Source organism: Megascapheus bottae, chromosome 6 (genome assembly GCF_031878675.1).
Source record: "Megascapheus bottae isolate mThoBot1 chromosome 6, mThoBot2.hap1, whole genome shotgun sequence".
NCBI lineage: Eukaryota > Metazoa > Chordata > Mammalia > Rodentia > Geomyidae > Megascapheus > Megascapheus bottae.
In genome coordinates, this window is record NC_143514.1 from 67,285,320 (window position 1) to 67,308,248 (window position 22,929).

Sequence of the window (22,929 nt, forward strand, 5' to 3'; positions counted from 1 at the left end):
ATGCTCTGATGGCCTTTGACTCTCGGATCTTAGCCAGGTTCCTGGTACTACACGCACTGCTGATTACCGCTCCATCCAGACGTGACTATATAAAGGTGGCTGTTAGGGAAACTAAGCACCTGCAGTTGTGCAGCAGATCAAGTTGGGTTAGGATTCCAAGCTAGTTCCAACTCACCAGGCCTTGTATATGGCGATATCTTTGGCTTTAGGCCATTCCACTCTGTTTCTGGGACATGATGCTCTTGTCTGTTGAGGGTGGAGTTATAGTGATAAGCTGGGCCTAGTCCTTTGCTTTTCTGCCTTATTTCACAGTTGGTCCTATGGTTTCCACAAACAGGTCTACCAGATGGCAGCAGGGTTGCAGAAATGCTCATCACAGTTTAATTGTAATAAATCATTTCCAAAAGTAAAAATGTAGACAATCTAAAAAGGTGTATAGTTGCTAACAGTCCGCCAAGCTTTGTCCTTGTCCCAGCTACAGCAGTGCAGGGATCTCTGAGGACACAGTGTCTAATGGCTGCCAGTGACAGTCCATAAGTGCATCATACAGCTCCTCACTCTGCTCCATGAATTCTTTGTTGGCCTCTGTCACATCCAGTTGTGGCATGGGATCTGGGAAGGGAGATGAAGGCTTATTAGGGGAGGAAGCACTGTATACTGTCAAAGGGTAAGGATAAAGAGCTATCCTTCAACAGTAAAGTTATGATACCTGCTTCAGATCATCACATAAGCCTGGGATTTTTTTTTTTTTTTGCCTGTCCTGGGGACTGAACTCAGGGGCCTGGGCACTGTCCTAGCACTCTACCACTTGAGTCATAGAACCACTTCTGGCTTTTTCTCTGTATGTGGTATCAAACGTAAGTCTTCATGCTAGGCAAGCATTCTACCAATAGGCTAAGCTAACCTCCCAGCCCCAAATCAGATTGTTTAGGGCTTTACTAAAAAATAGCTGGGGCACAGCAGCTCAACCATGTAATCCTAACTACTCAGGAAGCTGAGATCTGAGGGTGGCGTTTCAAACCCAGCAGGCTCATTAAAGACTTTTTTTTTTTTTTGGTGGGTTATGGGGCTTGAACTTAGGCCTGGGTGCAATCCCTGACCTCTCCAGCTCAAGGCTACTGTCCTACTCCTGGGCGTGGGCACTGTCCTAGAGCTCTTCAGCTCAAGTCTACTGCCCTAACCCTTGAGCCACTTTCCCATTTTCTAGTGATTAATTAGAGATAAAGAGTCTCATATTCAGTGCCAGGAATTTGGCCTAGTGCTTGCCTAGCATGCACGAAGACCCAGGTTCCATTCCTCGGTATCCCACATACGTAGCAAAAAGCCAGAAGTGGTGCTGAGGCTCAAGTGGTAGAGTGCTAGCCTTGAGAAAGTCCAAGGACAGTGCTCCGGCCCTGCGCCCAAGCCCAGGACTGGCAAAAAAAAAAAAAAAAAAGTCTCATGTTCTTTAGTGCCCAGGCTGGCTTTGGACCATGATCCCGAGTAGCTAGGTTACAAGTATGAGCCACCATGCCCGGCTAGACTCAGACCCTTCTCTCCAATTAACCAGTAGAAAACTGGAAGTGGCAGAGTGACTCCAGGGATTGAGCAGTAGGCTTGAGCTGAAGACCTCAATGCCTAGGCCCGGGGGGTAGGGCCATAACCGTGAGCTGAAGAGCAAGTCCCACAACTGACATTAAAAAAAAAACAAAAAAAACTAGCTTTGGACTTACACTTACTAAGCAGGAACTCTATCACTTGAGCTATACTCCTGCACACAGGCAGGATTGTGACAGGCCATCTGAGATATACAGCAACATCTTGTCTCAGAAACAAACTGCAGGTGGCTGGGTGCCACTGTCTCATGCCTGCAATCTTAGCTACTCAGGAAGATTGAGAGGTGAGGATCCAGGTCCAAAGCCCACCCTGACACAAAAGAACGGCCGTGAGACTCTTTACTCTTTTTTTTTTTTTTGGCCAGTCTTTGGGCTTGAACTCAGGACAAAAGTACTGTCCTTGGGCTTTTTCAAGGCTAGCACTCTACCACTTGAGCCACAGCACCACTTCTGGCTTTTTTTCTGTATATGTGGTACCAAGGAATCAAACTCTGGGCTTCATGCATGCTAGGTAAGTACTCTACCAAACTCCTGGCCATTTGTGAGACTCTTATCTCCAACCGCCAGAAAACCAGAAGTGGTATTATGGCCCAAAGCAGTAAAGCCCTAGCCTAGAGCTGAAGAGCTCAGGGACAGCATTGAAGCTGAGTTCAAGCCCCACAACAGACCAAAAAAAAAAAAAAAAAGAAGGAAAGAAACCACAGGTGCCTTATGTCTAATCCTAACTATTCAGAGGGCTGAGATGAGAGGACCATGGTCTGAAGCCAAGCCAGGGCAGGAAAGTTTATGACACTCATCACCAATTAACCAGCAAAGAACTGGAAGGGGAGCTGTGACCCAAGTGGCAGAATATTAGCTATGAGTAAAAAAAAATAAAGGAATGCCCAAGCACTGAGTTTAAGCCACAGTCTGGCACAAAAAGGCAACAACAAAAGTCAGGACTGGGGGCATAGCTCAATTGGCAGTGAGGCCTCAATTCAATCACCAGGACTAAAAAAATGACAAGAAAACACAAACAGTGCAAATTAAAATACAAAATAAAAAAAATAAATAAATAAATTCTGGGCCAGGAGCATGGCCTAGTAGTAGAGTGCCTGGCTTGCATGCATAAAGCCCTGGGTTTGATTTGTTGGTACCACATACACAGAAATACCCAGAAGTGAGCAGTGCTGCGGTTCAACTGGTAGAGCGCTAGCCTTAAGAATGTCCAAGGACAGTGCTTAGGCCCTGAGTTCAAGCCCCATTACTGGGGGCAAAAAAAAAAAAAAAAAAAAAAGAAGAAAAAAAGTAGATTGTATGAACTTGAGAAGCGTAAGCCAGAGTCATTTTGGAAAACCCACCTCCTGAGGTGAGTCTCTTCCCTAGATCCTTTGTACTCTAGGGAGGATCTTGCTAATGTCAGAGCTCAGTAATGTGTGAGTTCCTCCAGAGAAAAGTTACCTTGCATTGATTTCTTAGCATCTAGCTAAAGGTGCAGCACTGTCTACCGGTGTCACTTGCTAACAGCTAATAGGAATGACATCAATGAACCAACTCTTACCTTCCAATGCATCATCTCCAACTTCTTCATAAGTCTGTCAAGAGACAAGAGAGGTGAATGAGGGATGTGTTCTCTATTTCTTTCAAACAAGGTCTCTTATATGGCTCTGGCTTGCCTCAAGTCCCAGTCCTTCTGCCTTTGCCTCTGAAATGCTGAGTTTACAGGTGTGAGCCACTAAGTCAAGTTATAATGGTGGGAGGGAGGGAGGGAGGAGAGAAAGAGAAGTCCTACGGCTTAAATTCAGGGCCTAGGGACTGTCCCTGAGCTCTGTCTTTTTCTTTTTTGATCAGTCATGAGGCTTAAGAAGAACAGGATTATTTTAGTTTTCTTGTTTATCTGAAGCCTAAGTCCCTCCATTCTGGAAAAGGACCATTCTCCAGAGGGAACCCATCCACCAAAATACCAGAGATGCCCAAGTGCAATTACCTGCATGGTGCTCTGTGTATAGCCATACTGGGGGTAGCTGTAGCTGTAGCTGCCTGTGTTCTGGTCGTAGCCCCACTGGGCATAGTAGTTCTGATACTGCTGGTAATACTGATTGTAGCTGTAACTATACATCTGACTATATTCCACTGGTTTTACACGGCTCCTTAAATGAAGAAACAAAAATAGGCAAATGTAAACAGACATGCCTATAACATTTCCTGTGTGGTCAGCCACTGTTCTAAGTCTTTATGAAGATATATTTCATTTTATCCTCAAAACAGCCCTGCAATCAGTGTTGTAATTTCATAAACAAGGAAACTGAGTATATAGAGAGGGTAAGTTATTGGTCTGTGGTCTAGATGCACACAGGTAATTAATAATAAGATACTCAAACCCAGGCAGTCTTTTTCCAGTATCCAGGCCTTTACAATAAAAATAAAAGCTTTTTGTTGTTTTTGAGACAAGGTCTTGCTATGTAGCTCATGCTGGCCTTGAACCTGCAATTCTCCTGCCTGTTTCCTTTTTTGCTAAAATTACAAGCAAGCTGGTTTAAGCTTTTAATAGGTTTATCCCTCATAAGGAATTATTGTTCTCCTTACTCAACATCTTGAGATGCTATTTTCTCTGCCAGCTGCAAAATCCCAGAAAAACATACCTACAGAATCTGGATTTACAATGATCCAAACATTTCAAACTATGACATATCTGATTACTTTCCCCACCAAAAGCATGACCGGCATTCCGAGAGGATTAACATCATCACTGTAGTGATGTTCTTTTGTCTTGGGTACTAAGGATGGAACCCAGGGCCTTGCACATGCTAAGCACAAGCTCAACCACTGAGGTACATGTCAGTGATAGGTATCATTTACTTAAGGCTTTGTGTCCATCATTAGCTGAGATTTGTAGCACTTATTTTTCACAGACAGTTACCTATTTTCACTCTGCACAGCCCAACATCCAAGGTATTGTTTATTAATTCCCATTATTACAGATGAGTAAACTGAGTTTACTAAGTTATGTGCCCAATGCAATGTCTAAGACCGGAGCCAGATTTAATGCCAAGATTTATGGTCCCAATATCACACTCTCAAATACAGCATCTGCCTAACAACTCATATCTCATCAATATTTTATATCCTGCAGTCACTGGTCAGGGCTAAGGCCCAAGCTACAGGAAAGCATTCTCAATTCAGTGGCCTTAGCCATTCCCAACCAAAGACAATGTCAAGCTCACAAAGGATCCACAGCTTTCAAAGACTGAAGCTTATGAGAGGAATCATAAGAATGGCACACAAATCAGGACAGGGCAATGGACTTTCTTCCAGTCACTGTACTTCCAGTAGCCTGAGAGTGTCCTCTAGGTGACAGGAGAGGCTGAGCCCACACCACTTCTGGATGGCATACAACGTCCTAAGAATCCCATGGAGTGGAGTACGTGGTCCTCACAAGTATAAAAGAACATCTTTACAGAGAGCTAGACAGGAAACCCAGCTATAAGCAGAAGCTGAAGATCATCAAAATTACCTGTGGAATTGAAACCCCTTTGTACAACTAAAGATAATCCATCCATCTATAAATCAATTAACCCCCATTCCAGAAATTGCAAACACTCCATACCAGAAAGAGCTCTAAGTTCCTTGCAAGTTCAATGCCTGCTTGGTGAGCAGGACTCAGGCAGAGTTGTAAGGTAGATTCAACTTTTGATTGGCTGCAAACAGCCTGAAGCAGTAACCTCCCCAGGGAATTTCAGTCAAGGCTGCAGGCAAAGGCCCAGCACTGACTAGGATACTCCCAATATTCACTTCAACTCCCCTTTTATGATTCCAAGGGGCAGCGCCACTCTCTTACCATGTTCAGTAACTGAGGTACAGACTCCCTGGGTTTTTTTTACATCTGGTTTTTTTTGTCCTTCAGACATTTGCCCCTACTTTTGTGATTTCTTTACACACAGCTAGTGCAGGTGTTCCCCAGAGGGTACCTACCGGCTCACTCTCACTCTGGGCTGTTGGCATCGTCCTAGAAACAGCCACCATTCCTGACAAAATATTCAATAAGGAATAGATGCAATGGGGGAGTACCTCCTTACCAAAGGGGTCCTGTTACAGCTGTAATCTCATCAAGGGAAGGGCCTTCACAGGCTAACGACTGAACAAGCAGTCATACAACCATAACAAAATGGCCAGCATGAGAGGAACTGCTGGACAAACGCATGAACAAACTTAAAAAGAAAATCTTAGCTTGGGTGTAGCCAGTGGTAGCATGCTGAGTGCTCTCAAGGCCCTGGCTTAGTACCCAGCACCCCACTGATAGGTGATAATGCTGTGCAATTGTATGAGAAAGCATATATAATGACTTAAAAGAAAAAACATTACTGCTTTTTTGCTTTGTTTTTGAAACAGTCTCGGTGGAGCCCAGGCTGTATACTTTAACTTAGATCCTCTTTCCATGTCCCAAGTGTCTGTATCACAGATATGTGCTGTCCACACTTGGCACTATAATGAACACTGTTTTTTTAAAAAAAAATTTGTGCTGGTACTGAGGCTTATACTCAATGCTAGTGCTTCACCACTAAGGCCTTAACTCCACTTCTATTGATCATGTTGGTGTTCTATCCCTTGAATCTCACCTCGTAAATTCAGCTTTTTGTTGGTCAACTGGAGGAAAGAGATGAGTCTTGTGTTTTTCTGACCAGGCTGGCTTCTAACCTCAATGGTCAGATCTCGGCCTCCTGAATAGTTAGGATTACAGGCATGAGCCACCAATGCCCAGCATAAACATTATTTGAGTAACTGTATATGCAGGTCCTGGGTCTTTCTCAAGGCCACAGCTTTCTACCACTTAAGCCACAGCTCTACTTTTGGCTTCTGGTAGTTTAGTAAAAATAAGAGTCTCACACAAACTTTTCTGCCAGAGCTGGCTTTGAACTGCAATGCTTAAATGTCAACATCCTGAGTAACTGGGATTACAGGTGTGAGCCACTGGTGCCTGGTTCTATTATTATTACTTACTTTTTTTTTGTCGGATTTAGGGCTTGAACTCTGGGCGTGGGCACTGTCCCTGAGCTCTTCAGCTCAAGGCTAGTGCTCTACTACTTTGAGCCACAGTGCCACTTCGAGTTTTCTGGTGGTTAATTGGAGATAAAGACCCTCACAGACTTTAGTGCCCAGGCTGGCTTTGAACTGTGATGCTCAGATCTCAGTAGCTAGGTTTACAGACATAAGTCACTGGCACCCAGCACATTATTTTTGTAATCGAAATAAATGAGCATAGACCCTAGGTTCAATTTCTAACACTTAAAAGGAAGGAAAAAGAAAGGGAAAGTGAGAGGAAAGGAACAAGGAAGATGAATAAAAAAAGATATAGCTGGTGCTAGGTTTGATGCCAAACCCAGGCAAAAACCCTATCTGATAAATAAAGCAAAAAGAACTAGGACCTAACTAAAGACACAGAGAACTTCCCTAGCAAGAACAAAGTCCTGAGCTCAATCTCTAGTACCATCTAAATAAAATAAAACCCACCATGTAAATCAACTTGTACAGTTCCTATGCAAAAACAATGAATATATATGAAGATTAGAGGGAAACTCAGAAATTAAAGTCCCTTTGTTTTGAGACAGGGGCTTTCAATGTAGCCCAGGCTGGCCTCCAACTCATGATTCTTCGCACTCAGCCTTCGAATTGCTAGGATTTGAGGTGTGCGCCACTACAGCTGGCCACAGTTGTTTCATTTTATTTTTGTATCAGTACTAGGGCTTGAACTCAGGATTTGGGTGCTGTCCCTTAAACTTTTTGGTGCTCTATTGCTTGAACCATAGTTCCACTTCCAGCTTTTCAATGATTAATTCAACATAAGAGTCTCTTGGGTTTGTCTGCCCTGGTAAGTCCAGGACTTTGCAGGACTCACGCTTTTGGGATGGCCACACTCAGCCGCACAGGTTTAGACCCCAGTCCTACTGCTCCCTGGCACTCCGTCAGGGCTCGCTTCTGTTCCAATTCATCTGTGAATTTCACAAAACCATAACCCCTGCAGGAAAAAAACCCCAACATGCTATTTAGATCACAAGTGTGATAAAGTCTAAGAAGGAGGCTTGGAGAAAAAGGGAAGGGCAAGAAGGTGGGTAGGAATGTGAAAAGGAGAAGGGGTTGAGAAGGGAGAGTCCACCTAACTATAGAAAAAGATGAATCCCATCCAGAAGGCATTTACACAGGGAAGGGTGGGATGCATGCACTGAACCATCCTGAAACAGTAGGAATTTCTTTGTTTTCTATTATTATTATTATTATTATTTTGTGGGTCATGGGACTTGAACTTGGCCTGAATGCTGTCCTTGAGCTGTTCAGTTCAAGGCTATCACTCTACCCCTGGGCCTGGGCATTGTCCCCGAGCTCTTTAGCTCAAGGCTACCACCCTACCCTTGAGTCAAGCCCCACTTCCCATTTTCTAGAGGTTCACTGGAGATAAGAGTCTCAGGTCCTTTTGTGTCCATGCTGGCTTTTAACCTTGATCCTCAGATCTCAGCCTCGAGAGTAGCTAGGATTACAGGTCTGAGCTACCTTGCTCACTTTTTTCTTTTTTAGCAATACAACAAACTGTTTATTACAGCTTATGTGTTATATTAAATTTAGATAATTATATATACATATATACAAACACATACCAATTATATAATACAGTAATTTAACAAGAATATCAAATCAACTACTACTCATGCACAAAACATGCATATGATCCTTTAAAAAAGCAATATCACACAATAACATTTATAAACAACAACAAAACACTTTTTAAAAAGCCCTTGTAGATAGTCAGTCAGTGGTCAATGTGGACTATATTGCACTAAGGTGTGAGCCATTAAGGTGGCAGGTGGCTCTAGCAACGGTTAGGCACCAAGTGTGACAAAAGCTTTTGTGACTTTTATGACCAGCCTCCCTTATCCAGGGTGCTGTGTAGGAATTTTTCTTTTTCCTTCTGGGCTAGCACTCTCCCTTGACTATTTCACTCAAGGTCAATGCTCAGAGGGCTGGGAGTCACGCCCAGTAGAGTTTCTCTGTACCAGAGGACCAAAATGTTTTCCCAAAGCTGTCCTCCCAGGGACAAATGGTTGTACTCACTCCAAATCAGAGACGTAGAGAAAGGCATGGTGTGCTGGCTAAGTGGCTCTAGAAAGGTTTAGGCACCAAGTGTGACAAAAGCTTTTGTGACTTTTAAATTAGGACGAGACTCCCTTACCCAGGTTGCTGTGTAGGAATTTGTTTTCTTTTTCCCTTCCGGGCCAGCACTCTCCCTTAACTATTTCACTCAAGGTCAGTGCTCTACTACTTGAGCCATAACTTTCACTTCCTGCTTTTGGATGGTTTGTTGGAGATAAGATTCTCAGACTTTCCTGCCCAGGTTGTCCTCAAACTGTGATCCTCAGATTTCAGCTTCTTAAGTAGCTAGGATTATAGGTGCCAGGTTTTTGTTTGCCAGTCCTGGGGCTTGAATTTAGGGCCTGGGCATTGTTTCTGAGCTCTACCACTTGACCACAGAGCTACTTTTGGCCTTTTCTGTTTATGTGGTATTTAGGAACTGAGTCCAGGGATTTATGCATGGTAGGTAAGCACTCTACCACCAAGCCACATTCCCAGCCCTTCTTCCCCACTTTTATGCTGGTATTGAGGCTTGAACCTAATCAGAACCTTGAAGTCTTGCTTGGCTTTTTCAATGAAAGCTGGTACAATATCACTTGAACTGGATCTGTACTTCTAGCTTTGTGGAAATTAATTCAGGATAATGACATTCATGAACTTTTCTGCCCGGACTGGCTTTGAACCTCAGCCCTAAGATCTTAGCCTCCTGAATAACTAGAATCACAGGCATGAGACGCTAGGACCCTGTGGAATTCCCACTTCATTTTTCATGCTTTCACTTAAGGAGTTCCTTCTCTCCCAAGCTGCTGGGAAGTAACAAATCATGATCACTGTTGTGATGTAGCAGTAGTAGCAACAGTTGAAGTTTGTAAATATTTTCAAGCTGCCTGGTCTGCCCTGCAGGGCATCAAGGCATCAGGCATGGGATTCAGAAGTCACAAATAGATCCAACTCTTGTTCTCTTGAGGTCATATTCTAGCTGGGGAATAAAGTAATAAAGCAAACTTACTTGTCAAGCACTGTACTGAGTTTGTTTTTTTTTTTAATGGTTTTCTCATCCAACAAGTGCATAAAGGTAGAGGTTTGATAACATGTCCAAAGTGATACATTAAAATCCACATCTGTCAGACTTCCAAAGTCTGAGCTTATAATTACTATGATGGTCAAAAATGAGTCTTTTTTGAGGCTAGGGGAACCGCATAATTCTTGCCTAACATGTATAAGGCTCTAGGTTCAAATTTTTTTCTTGGGGAGGGGGTTGGTTGTGGGACGTGAACTCTGGGCCTGGTCACTATCCCTGAGCTCTTCAGCTCATGGCAAGCCCTCTACCACTTGTGCCACTTCCAGTTTTATGGCAGTTAATTGGAGATGAGAGTCTTATGAGCCAAGCCTGGCACTGGTGGCTTATGCCTGTAATTTTAGCTACTCCGGAGGCTGAGATCTCAGTATCAAAGTTCAAAGCCAGTCCAGGCACAAAAGACCATGAGACTCCAAATAATCACCAGAAAACCAGAACTGGCGCTTTGGCTCAAAAAGTAGAGCACTGGCCTTGAGCTGAAGAGCTCAAAGACAACCCCAGGCCCAGAGATCAGGCCTCATGACCAACAACAACAAAAAAACTCTCAAGACTTTTTGTGCCCTGGCTGGCATTGAACCACGATCATCAGATCTCAGCCTGCTGAGTAGCTAGTATTATAAGCATGAGCTACTGGTGCCCAGTTTCAATTTTTTTTTTTTTTTGGTTGGTCATGGAGCTTGAACTCAGGGTCTGGGCCTTCTCCCCAAGCTCTTTTGCTCAAGGCTGGAACTCTACCACTTTGAGCCACAGTGCCACTTCCAGCTTTTTCTGTGTATGTGATAACCAAGGGATGGAACCCAGTTCTTCATGCATGCTAGAGAAGCGCTCTACCACTAGGTCATACTCTTAGCCCTCTAGGTTCAATTTCTTTCTTTTTTTTTTTTTTTTTTTGCCAGTCCTGGGCTTAAGCTCAGGGCCTGAGCACTGTCCTTGGATTTTTCTCAAGGCAAGAACTCTACCACTTGAGCCTCAGCACCACTTCTGGCTTTTCCTATGTATGTGGTACCAAGGAATTGAACACGGGTCTTCGTGCATGCTAGGCAAGCACTCTACCAAAAGGCTAAACTCCCGGCCTCTAGGTTCAATTTCTAGCACAATAAAAGGAAGGAAAGAAGAGGAAACAAACTCCTTAAACCACTAAAACATGAAACTTCCTTAAAGTTTTTTCTCCCTTTTTTTTTTTGAGATAGGCTGGCCTTTGAACTTACAATCTTCCAGTGTCAGCCTCTAAACTGCTGAGATGAAAGATGTGCACCATCATACTCAGCTTGGCTTTTCCATATTTGAGATGGAAAAACTAAGGTTCAGTTAACAATAATAAAGTTTAAAAGCACACACCAATAAGCAATTTCTTATGTGAGTAGCATTTTTGCCAGTCCTGGGGCTTACACCCAGGGCCTGAGCACTGTCCCTGAGCTTCTCTTTGCTCAAGGCTAGCACTCTACCACTGAAGCCACAGCGCCACCTTTGGCTTTTTTTTTTTCTCTTTTTCTTCCAGTCCTGGGCTTGAGCTCAAGGCCTGAGCACTGTCCTTAGGTTTTCTCAAGGCTAGAACTCTATCCTTGAGCCACAGCACCACTTCCGGCTTTTTCTATGTATATGGTACCAAAGAATCAAACCTGTCTTTGTGTATGCTAGGCAAACATTCTACCACTAGGTCAAACTCTCGGTCCCATACCTTTGGCTTTTTCTGTGGTACTAAGGAATTGAACCCAGGACTTCATGCATGTTAGGCAAGTACTCTACCACTAAGCCACATTCCCAGCCCCTATGTGAGTAATTTATATCCTTTAATCCCTATATCAATCCTAAGAAAGGTACTTTTGGCCCCTTCTATAGATGAGAAACACAATCAGGAACACAATCCCTTTTCTAGTAATGGGAGTTCGGATTTACATGTGGCAGGTGGGCTCCAGAGCCTGTGATGAGCCCAGTGCTCCCATCTCTCTGTATTGACTCCCCCCAGGAGAGAACAAAGATGTCTAACACAGTGGACATCAGTAACATAGGAGGCCTTACTTAGACACGCCTGTCTGGTCCAAAACCACCTTGCCTCCCCGACAGGAGGGGTAGACTTTGACGAAGAATTCATACAGCATGCCATCATCCACATCTGGGGTCAGGTCCCCTACAAAGAGGGAGTACTCAGGGCTGAGGGGAGAGAACAGTCAGGGACAAAGGTCAGGCCCTGCTTTGAAGAACTCTGGGCACACTGCAGGTAAAAATCTCCAGGAAACACTCCCATTTGATTTGTCCATTTAACCTGGCTTTTTCTCGTCTAGGTTTAACTTGTTTCATTATAGTTCTAGGAGAAGGAAAAAGTCTGTTTGGCTTCAAATATTACATGAATACATGGAGATGGAACAGAGGAACAGACCTGAAAGACTAAAAAGACAAAATGTGTTCAGATGCCAGTGGCTCACACCTATACTCCTAGCTATTGAGAAGGTGGGAAGTGGAGCTGTGGCTCAAGCAGTAGAGTGAAAATATAGAGTGAAGAACCAAAGAGACAGCACCCAGACCCTGAGTTTATGCTTTCGTATCAACACATACACAAACACCACAAAATGTTGTTTTTAAAGACTCGGGGGTTTTTTTTGTTGTTAATATTGTTTCTGGTGTGGGTCCTGAGGCTTAAACTCAGGCCTGGGTAAGCTCAGTCCCTGAGCTTTTGTGTTCAAAGCTACTGCTCTATTACTTGAACTACAGCTCCACTTTCTGTTTATTTGGTAGTAAGGAATTGAATCCAGGGCTTCATGTATGCTAGGCAAGCACTCTACCACTAAGCCACATTCCCAGCTTTCCCTCCCCAATCTTTTTTCTTGGTTTTCTCTTTTTTCTCTCCTCTCTCTCTCTCCTTTTCTTTTTTGTCAGTCCTGAAGCTTGAACTTAGGACCTGAGCACTGTCCTTGGACTTTCTGAAGGCTAGCACTCTACCACGTGAGCCACAGTGCCACTTCCCGCCTTTCTGTGTATGTGGTACCCAGGAATCAAACCCAGGGCTTTGTGCATGCTAGGCAGATACTCTACCACTAGGCCCTGGCCCCTTTCTTGGTTTTCTAAGACTAGGTCTCACTTGTAGCCCAGGTGATCTGAATTGGGAATCCCCTTCACCTTGCTAATGCTTACATAAGTATGGACTACCACTCCTGCTCCCCATCTGCCTCCCACTCCCAGTGGAACTGGTGATTGAGCTCAGAGTTTTGTATATATGAGACAAGCACTCACTCTACCACTGAACTACATCTCGGCCCTTTTTATTTTAATTCCTGGATTTGAACTCAAGGCTTTCAACTTGTCAGGCAATGCACTACTAACCTGAGCCATATTCTCACCTTTTTAAAGTTTAAGAACTGACCCTTGCTTTATGCCTTCCACATAATATAGGCCCATACCACTGCACCCAGATTTTTTTTTATTATTATCTAGATAGATGTCTCAAGAATTTTCTGCCCAGGTTGACCACATATCATAATTTTCCGAAATCTTCAGAGTAGTTAAGGTTATGGATATGAGCCATGATACCCTCCAGTCCTGTACAAAGCTTTTTAAAGCTTCTGGTATATATCTATAGATATATTTTCAAAAATTTTAAATACACTGGGCACCAGTGGCTCACACCTATAATCCAGGGTACTCAGGAGCTGAGATCTGAGAATCAAGGTTTGAAAGTAACTCAGGTAACAAACCCAGTTAACCAGGAAAAGTCAGAACTGGAACTAGAGACATAACCAAAGTGCTAGCTGTAGGCAGAAAGGCTGAGTAAGAATATTGGCAAACTCTCATACACACAAATTTCAAATAGCAACCTGAAATGGTAATTATCTTTTGTTGCTAGGGAAGGAACCAAGTCCAGAAAACACATGGCTTTGACACAACACACCCCAGAAAGGTGAACCCATGGGGAAGTGAGGTATGTCTTTTTTTTGGGGGGGGGGTCATGGGGCTTGAACTCAGCCTGGGCATTACCCTGAGTAGCTAGGATTACAGGCGTGAGCTACCGTGCCCAGCTGAGGGACACGTCTTTCTTAGGAGAGGTAAAACACAGACAAACTCTGCTCCCTACATCTCTGTCTAGACATGCTGTGGGGCCTAAAGCTTTGGGGCTGCTCTGTACTTACTTACCTGTTATCTGGTTGTTTCCCGTAAGTGGCATAGTTCAGTTTAAACCGTTTTGCCTGGAAATTTAAAGACAGACAAACTAAAACAGAGAAAGGTGTTTCAAGAATCAAACAATATTTGAAAAAAACTGAAATAAATTACCTTGGCCAAAACATCTCACCCTCTCTAAGCCTCAGCCTTTCCTCCTGTATAAAATGAGGGGGTTGCACGGATGACCATTAAGGGCACTGCCAGCTCCATGGTTCTATGAGCCCAGGTGTGCCAGCTGGTGAGCTGTAAGCTAAGTAACTGTTGGAAGAGCAGAATGTAACTCTCTTGAGAAGTGTTCTCGTGCTGCCAGCCTGTTCTAGCTTCTCAACCAGGCAAAAGACCTAGAGTTTCAAGTCTTCTGTCACAGGAGGCAGTGATGAGGAGTGGGAAAAGCATGGGTTTCCAAGGCAACCAGTCTTCTGAATCTTGGCTCTGTCACTTACTACCTGTGTTGCCTTGAGCAAGTTATTTCATTTCCCTGAGCTTCCTTACCTGTCTGTCAAAGATAGCAATGTCTACTGTACCAGCTGTTACAGGATTAAATAAAATGAAGTATCCAGTAGGGAGTCAGTGGATGGTGGCACTCAATGACAATAAAAATGGCAACATCACCATTATCTAAACATCCTTACAGGTGTGGCTCCTGGAAGGGGTTTCCCATTAATTTTATGCAAACACTTCTCAGCTGTGGCCAAATCTGCGAATTCTACAAAACAGTAGCCAGCTGGGATCCTGGAATGCAAACACAGAAAGAGAATGGTTAAAGATACTCAGATAAGCTGGGCTTCAATGGCTCATGTCTGTAATGCTAGTTACTCAGGAGGCTGAGATCTAAAAATCATAGTTAACAACCAGATTTGGCAGAAAAGTATCTGCCAAAGGTTGCAAGTGGAGTTGTGGCTCGAGTGGTAGAGCACTATCCTTGAGCACAAAAGGTTACGAACAGACTTAGGCCTTGAGTTCAAGCCTGAGAACCAAAGGGGAAAAAAGGTACTGAGATAAGCCTTAGTATGAAAGGAAAATTGTTTTCCTATCAGAGCTGACATTGGTTTTGTTCTCTATCATACTTCACTTAAGAAAAACTTACATGGGAGCCGGGTGTGGTGGCTCACATCTGTAATCCTAGCTACTCAGGAGGCTGAGATACGAGGATAAAGGTTCAAAGCCAGCCCAGGCATAAAAGGACCAGAGACTTATCTCCAATTAACCTCTAGAAAATGGGAAGTGGGGCTTGGCTCAAAGGTAGGGTGATAGCCTTCAGATTAAGAGCTCAGGAACAGGGCCGGGAGTTTGGCCTAGTGGTAGAACGCTTGCCTAGCATGCATGAAGACCCGGGTTCGATTCCTCGGTACCACATCCATAGCAAAAAGCCGAAAGTGGTGCTGAGGCTCAAGTGGCAGAGCTCTAGCCTTGAGAAAGTCCAAGGACAGTGCTCAGATGCTGAGCCCAAGCCCAGGACTGGCAAAAAAAAAAAAGAGCTCAGGGACAGGGCCTAGGCCGATTTCAAGACCCATGACTGACCAAAAAAAAAAAGAAAAGAAAAAAAAAGGAAACACACAGGGCCAGGAGTTTGGCTTAGTGGTAGAGTGCTTGCCTAGTATGCATGAAGACCCAGGTTTGATTCTTTGGTACCACATGCATAGAAAAAGCTGGAAGTCGTGCTGTGGGTTCAAGTGGTAGAGTGCTAGCCTTTAGAAAGCTCAAGGACAGTCCTCAGGCCCTGAGTTCAAGTCCCAGGACTGATTTTTAAAAAAAGTCTCACCAGGTACCAGTGGTTCATGCCTGTAATCGGAGCTACTTCAGGAGGCTGAGATCTGAGAATCACAGGTCAAAGCCAGCCTGGGCACAAAAGTCCATGAGACTCATCTCTAATTAACTATCAGAAAACCGGAAGTGGCGCTGTGGCTCAAGTGGTATAGGGCTAGCCCTGAGCTGAAGAGCTTAGGGACAGTGTCCAGGCTGAGTTCAAGGCCCATGACTCCCCCCCAAAAAAATTACTATTTAGTGTACATTATGTGAAAAGGTCTAAAGGGTCTAGACTTGTAACTTGGGATACAGGATTTGCTTATGTATTTCCAGAATCTGCAACAGCTCTTTTTGGAGTTCCTGGGAGACGTATCAATCCTTGGAAGGAGGGGAAAGACTGACTTGCCAGGGGCTTTCAAAACATGACACTGGAGCCTCACTGAGTATGGACAACACAAGCAAGCCACCCAGTTTAAGAAAGCAAGCTGAACCAGTGAAGCTGGGGATAAGTGTAAGAGACACTTCAATATATCAAGCTTCCCTGCCTATCCAGTCAATTTACTGGATGCAATACTATAACCTGTGTTAATAATGCTTTATGTCAGTGTGTAGACCCCTATCTGATACTTTGTTAATGTATCTGGATTCCTGTTAATTTCACAAAAATCTAGAAACAAACTCTCATTTTACAAAATTTATGTCACTTGTGGCAAACAACATATTAATGTTGCTTTTCAAGATGAATTAGTCTAAAAGATCTTATATTCTGGGAGAGGGAAAGAGGGGGGGGAAGAGGGAGGGAGGGGGAGAGAGAGAGAGGTTCAAGCACACATGGGTCTTCCATGTCTTTTTTTTTTTTGTTTTTGTTTTTTTTTTTGCCAGTCCTGGGCTTGAGCTCAGGGCTTGAGCATTGTCCTTGGACTTTCTCAAGGCTAGAGCTCTACCACTTGAGCCTCAGCACCACTTCTGGCTTTTTTCTATATATGTGGTACCAAGGAATCGAACCCGGGTCTTCGTGCATGCTAGGCAAGCACTTTAACCGCTAGGCCAAACTCCCGGCCCCCCTTTTTTTTTTTTGATAGGTTGTATGGCTTGAACTGATGGCCTGGGTCCTGCCCTCCTTGAGCTTTAGTCACTCAAGGCCAATGTTCTACCACTTTGAGCTACAGCACCACTTCAGGTTTTCGGGTGGTGAGAGATAAGAGTCTCATAAGACTTTCCTTCCTGGGCTAGCTATCAATCATGATTCTTACATCTCAGCCTCCTGAGTCACTAGGATTACAAGCTTGACCCACCAGCACCCACTTTCCACACCATTTTAATGTGACTACACTGTGTATTACAGCTTTAAAATACAATAGCAAGCCGGGCCAGTGGCTCACACCTGTAATGCTAGCTACTCAGGAGGCTGAGATCTGAGGATCAATGTTCAAAGCCAGCCCGGGCACAAAAGGACCAGAGACTCTTATCTCCAATTAACCACGAACAAACCAAAAAAAAAATAAAGAAAAAAGTCCTACAGTAAAAAAAAAGGCACTAAAAAAAAAAAAAAAAGTCTTACAGTGGCTCAGTCTAGTTTGTCAGCCATTGTGTCAGCCATTCCTACCTCAGATGTAAAATTAAAGTAAACCCAGCCTAGATTCCTGACAGAGACTGCTCTTCGTTCTACTTTTGCATTTTTTTTTTTTTTTTTTGCCAGTCCTGTGCTTGAGCTCAGGGCCTGAGCACTGTCCTTGGACTTTCTCAAGGCTAGAGCTCTACCACTTGAGCCTCAGCACCACTTCCAGCTTTTTTGTATATGTGGTACCAAGGAATCGAACCCGGGTCTTCGTGCATGCTAGGCAAGCACTTTAACCACTAGGCCAAACTCCCGGCCTACTCCTGCATTCTGTATCATCTTGAAATTAAACCAACTCACTTATGAAAAAAAAATATGGGGACAACATAATGGCACCTTAGATATCTTAAAATTATTTAAAATTTTTTGAAAATCCAGTTCCATACCTTTAGATACTTCTGACCAACTGATCTCAAGTACAATACTGGGTTTACAAACTTTTATACTAAGCAATTAGTTTGGTTACACTAATCACATAACTATAGGTAACCTCATCTTAACTTTAATTCTGTTTCTTTTGCATAGTCTTCCAAATCAGACTAAAAACTACAAGTATAAAAAATCATGCAGGAAGGAGATAGGAAATGTGGCCTCTGTGCTCAAGGCTAGCACTCTATCACTTGAGCAACAGTGCCACTAGTCCAGCTTTTTCTGTGTGTGTGGCACCGGGGAATCGAACCCAGGGCTTCATGCATGTTAGGCAAGCACTCTACCACTAAGCCCACATTCCCAGCCTGGCGTGAAGAGGTTTGGAAACGGGTTGAAACAGATTAAAAATAGGTTTGCATTTAATAGCTGTGCGTTTAATAGTTATGAACCTTTAAGGCAATTATTAAGCTTCCCTTACAGCTTTTTTGACCCCCTTAAGCTTTTTGCAGTTTGATCGAAAATGAGTCTCATGAACTTTCCAGCCTGGATTGGTTTCGAACCGCGATCCTCAAATCCCAGGCTCCCTGAATAGCTAGGGATTGCAAGCCAGAGCGACAGGCAGCAAGCTTATGCGACTTTGACACCATCTATTAAGCAGAACTGAGACAGTCACAAGGGAGATGTACCCAGTGAGGCGATTTCGGATAATCTTCACGCTCATCACGGTCTCCCCCATGGTGGCAAAGGCTCTGGAGATAAAGTTCTCATCCATGTAGGGTTCCAGCTGAGGGACAAGCAGAGCAGAGACTTTGGCGGGCGTCCAGATCCGGGGCTCGGCTCCGTTCTCCCCCCCGCCCCCGCCCCCCGCGCCCTCCTCCCCTACTTTTCCGCCTCTCCCCCCACCCCCAGGCAGTAGCGCGCCGCGGCGAGGCCTGGGCGGGGCCACGGGCTCCGCCCAGCCATCCGAGCTCCACCTCCCTCACCCCAAACTCGCCCCCTTACGCCCCTCCAGTCCTGGAAACACACGACGCCCCTCCATCTCCTCAGAAATATCTCGCCTCCCGACCCAGGCCCTGCACTCGGAGGCGCAGATGGGCTTTTCTGTCACCCGAACCGCCTCCGAGCTCACGCCCTCCCCACCGGCTCGAGTCCGCTCCCGCAGACGCGGAGACCCCACCGCCTCCTCCTCCTCCTCACTCACGTCTCCCATCCAGAGGCTGGCCGCCATCCCGCACCCGGGCGGGGACCTGCGGGGCTCGGCGGCGCGCGCAGGCGCCAGTCCGCGCGGCGCTGAGCACCCGGGAGCTCGCGCCGGCGACGTCTTCTGCGCACGCTCGGAAGCCCAGGAGCCCAGCCCGTCCGGCGCTCCGCTCCAGACTTTCAGGGAGGTCAGGCGCCGGCTTCCGGCTCGCGGTGGGCGGGGTCGGGGTGGCGTCGCGCGCGTGCGTGGCGGGGGTGGTGCGGCGTTCGACTGTTTCTCACTTTCTCTCGCCCACAGAACTTGGCGTGAGTATCTAAATACCTACAGATGCAACTGGAAAAGCAATATACAGGGGTGTGGGGGGGGCGGGAGAGCTACGTGGGGAGAGGTGCTGTTCAAGGAGTCCTGTGCTCACTCCCTTGCGAATGTAACTGTAACCCCTGTGTACACCACGCCGAGAATAAAAAATGAACTGGCTAAAGGAAAAAATATACAGGCCCGTTACAAGAAGTCTGTCAAAGTAGTGAATCGTCGGCGATTCACTCCTGTAAGCTTACAACTCAGGAGGCTGAGATCTGAGGCCAGGCAGGAAACTGGGATTGAACCCAGTCCTGGGGGCTGAACTCGGGCCTGAGCACTGTTCTTGGCGCTGTGGCGCGAAGTGGTAGAGCTGTAGACTTGAGCAAAAGAACTGAGACAGTGCCCAGACCCCGAGTTCAGACCCCACGATCAACATAAAAACAAAACAGGACCCATCCAGGAGCTGGAAAATCGGACTCCATTAGCTGTGGCCATGGACAGCCATTGTTTCCTTACTACTGCCTCAGTCATCCCTGTCCCTTGAGCAACAGTGCCACTTGTTTTCTGGCAGTTAATTGGAGATGAGTGTCAATGATTTTTTTTTTTTTAGTGCCTGGTCTGGCTTTGAACCATGGTCCTCAGATTTCAGCCTCCTGAGTAGCTAGGATTACATGTGTACATGTGTGAGCCACTGCGCCCAGTTAGAAAATGAGATTTATTTTCATTTTTTTTTGGACTGCTGGAATGGAATTCTGCAGTTATGTCTATATGGCCCTGTGGTGGACGAAGTTAAAGGGAATCCACCTTGGTCTCAACTCCGTTATCCCCTCACCTCAAATCCCATTCCACCTGAATCCTATTTTCTATGGCAAGAGGGACATGTCATCTAGCCAGCCTCACAGCTGGGACTGTCATTGTGATCTGCCTCGGCCACAAGGAGTGGACTAATTTAATCCTGAGTTCCCAGGCCTCAGCAGTCACACCGGTGACCACTTCCTAACCAGGTGTTCTGTTGTGAGTGGCACACCTGATGAAGTGCTGCAGGGAGCTCTAAGGTAGCTGATCAGTTCACACCTGACAAGCTTCGGCTGCTTGAACTCTGGCTCATTGTTTTGTCATTTAACCTGTGAACCTTAGCTACTGAATAGGATTGTTTACTTCATAGTGCTGGAAGGGGGGGAAAAAAAGCTGGGAATGCACTGGACCCAATGCATGGCAGTTACAGTTGCAAATATGTTTAACATTTTACATATGGATTTTTTTTTTGCCAGTCCTGGACTTGAACTCAGGGCCTTGGTGCAGTCCCTGAACCTCTTTTTATTGGCTGGCTTGAAACCATGATCCTGAGATGTTTGCCTCCTAAGTAACTAGAATTACAGGCAGGAGCCACTAGCATGCAGCTTTGTGGAAGCTGTGTGCACCAGTGCTGGAACTTGACCACAAAGACTGGGCACTGCTGCTGGGCTCTTTTGCTCAAGGCTAGGACTCTACCACTTGAACCACAGGCTCTACTTCTAACTTTTTTGGTGCTTAATTGGAGATCTGAGTCCCCTGATGGAGCTATCTGTGAACCTCTCTCCTCAGATGGCAGCCTCTTGAGTAGCTAGCATTACAAGTGTGAGCCACTGGCACCAGACTTTTGTCAGTTGTGGGGCTTCAACTGGCACTGTACCTGAGCCCCACAGCTCCACTTCTGGTTTTCGGGTTGTTAATTGGAATCTCAGACTTTCCTGCCAGGGCTGGCCTCAAACAAATTAATACCTCAATTTGTTTTCAAAGAAAATGTTCATGAAGTTTCAAAAATCTACAAAAAATCAAAATATTTGAGTTTGACATAAATGAAGCATTATCCTTTACCCTGATCCTAACTTTACTCTTTACACAGCTATTTCCAAATCTTTTATCTAAGATCTATTTCTAAGTAACATGCTGACACTGCTTTCCTTTTTTTTTTTTTTTTTGCCAGTCCTGGGCTTGAGCTCAGGGCCTGAGCACTGTCCTTGGACTTTCTCAAGGCTAGAGCTCTACCACCTGAGCCTCAGCACCATTTCTGGCTTTTTCTATGTATGTGGTATCGAGGAATTGAAGCCGGGTCTTTGTGCATACTAGGCAAGCACTCTACCACTAGGCCAAACTCCCAGCCCCACATCTCTATCTTTTGATTATAATTTTTGTTAGCACATCTTTGACTTCATGAATGTTTTTACCTGAGCCATTATACTGATTACATGTGTTTTGGGGAAACCAATCCAGGTTGAGAAAGGATGGAGGAAAAAGAAAAAGCAAGGGAGAAGGAGACGGTGAAAAGCAGTCAGCACAACAGTGATGATCATAGAGCATCTACCGTGTACCTGGTACTGTTTTCTTATACACAAAACACAGAGCTTTACAATTCTTAGATGAAATGAGGGAAAGAAAACAGGCTCCTCCAGGGTTCAGCTTTCTGAATTCAGAAGAGGCACTTGGTGGCTTCTGGGCCTCAAGCAGGTCACTCTCACTCTCATAGTCTTGTATCCTGATGGCAGTTCCTACCTTCAAGGACTGTGAAGATTACACAAGCCATTTATTGCATGTAAGGGACTAGAGGTAGCGCTCAGGAGAGGGGCATATTTAGCACACAAGTGTCCTGAGCTCCATCCCCAACATAAAAACACACAATTTCTAACCTATTAACATGTTAAAAAGAAAAATTAGCTGGGCACGGTGGCTCACGCCTATAATCCTAGCTAATCAGAAGGCTGAGATCTGAGAATCCCAGCTCAAAAGCCAGCCTGGGCATTACAAAGCCATGAGATTCTTATTTCCAATTAATCACTAAAAAATGGAAGGGCTGACCTAAAGAGCTCAGGGACAGAGCCAGGTCCAAAGTTCAAACCCTATGCCCCCCCCCCAAAAAAAAGAAAAACTAGTAAATATCCAAACAGACATTTGTTGGAGGAAGATAGCATACAGTAGAAAGAATATATGAAAACAATATTTGAAGCATTACTAAAATGTTAAGCCAGGTGTGTTAGTGGCACACTCGGGGAGGGGCAGGTACTAGTAGCTTACACTAGTAATCCTAGTCTAGAGATTGAGAATTGAGGTTCAAAGTAAACCCTAACAGACAAATCTGAGACATTTATCTCCAATTAACTAGTAAAAGCCAGAAAATAGAGTGGCTCATGTGACAGAGTGACAGCCTGGAGCAAAAAAGCTAAGAGAGTACATAGCTATTCTGAATTCAAGTATCAACACATACACACACACAAAAACCCCACAAAGGGCCGGGAGTTTGGCCTAGTGGTAGAGTGCTTGCCGAGCATGCACGAAGACCCGGGTTCGATTCCTCGGTACCCACATACATAGCAAAAAGCTGGAAGTGGTGCTGAGGCTCAAGTGGTAGAGTGGTAGCCTTGAGAAAGTCCAAGGACAGTGCTCAAGCCCAGGACTGGCAAAAAAAACAAAAAGCACCTTCTTGTTACATATATATATATATATATATATATATACACACATACACATATATATATATATACATACATATATATATATATATGGTTTTTTTTTTCTTTGGTGGGTCATGGGGCTTGAACTCTGGGCCTAGGCATTATCCCTGAGCTGTATAGCTCAAGGCTATACCCCAGAGCCACAGCCCCACTTCCCCATCTCAGTCTCCTGGGTAGCTAGGATTACAGACGTGAGCCACAGTGCCAGTTTACATATACTTTTATTTTCTTATGAGCTAAGGACCAACTCAGGGCCTTGCCTTTGCCAGGTAAGTGTTGTTCCA

The 22,929-nt window shown here is 44.9% G+C and overlaps 1 protein-coding gene across 4 annotated transcripts; it reads right to left on the reverse strand.

Moving 5' to 3' along the window:
• Positions 1 to 353: 353 nt before the first annotated feature.
• On the reverse strand, positions 354 to 18,991 carry Trnau1ap (tRNA selenocysteine 1 associated protein 1). Of its 4 annotated transcripts, XM_090335440.1 has the most exons (9): positions 18,858 to 18,989; positions 18,343 to 18,440; positions 14,556 to 14,655; positions 13,897 to 13,949; positions 11,791 to 11,922; positions 7,468 to 7,587; positions 3,562 to 3,724; positions 3,136 to 3,169; positions 354 to 612 (listed from the first exon to the last, which is right to left on the reverse strand). In XM_090335440.1, the coding sequence occupies exons 1-9, from the start codon at positions 18,882 to 18,884 to the stop codon at positions 476 to 478; spliced, it is 864 nt and encodes a 287-aa protein (XP_090191566.1). In that variant the 5' UTR covers positions 18,885 to 18,989; the 3' UTR covers positions 354 to 475. The 4 variants fall into 4 exon arrangements, with proteins under 4 accessions (XP_090191566.1, XP_090191567.1, XP_090191569.1 ...); XM_090335441.1 differs by lacking the exon at positions 7,468 to 7,587 and having other exon boundaries at positions 18,858 to 18,991; XM_090335443.1 differs by lacking the exons at positions 18,343 to 18,440; positions 18,858 to 18,989 and adding an exon at positions 14,035 to 14,181 and having other exon boundaries at positions 14,556 to 14,628.
• Between the last annotated feature and the right edge of the window lie 3,938 nt (positions 18,992 to 22,929).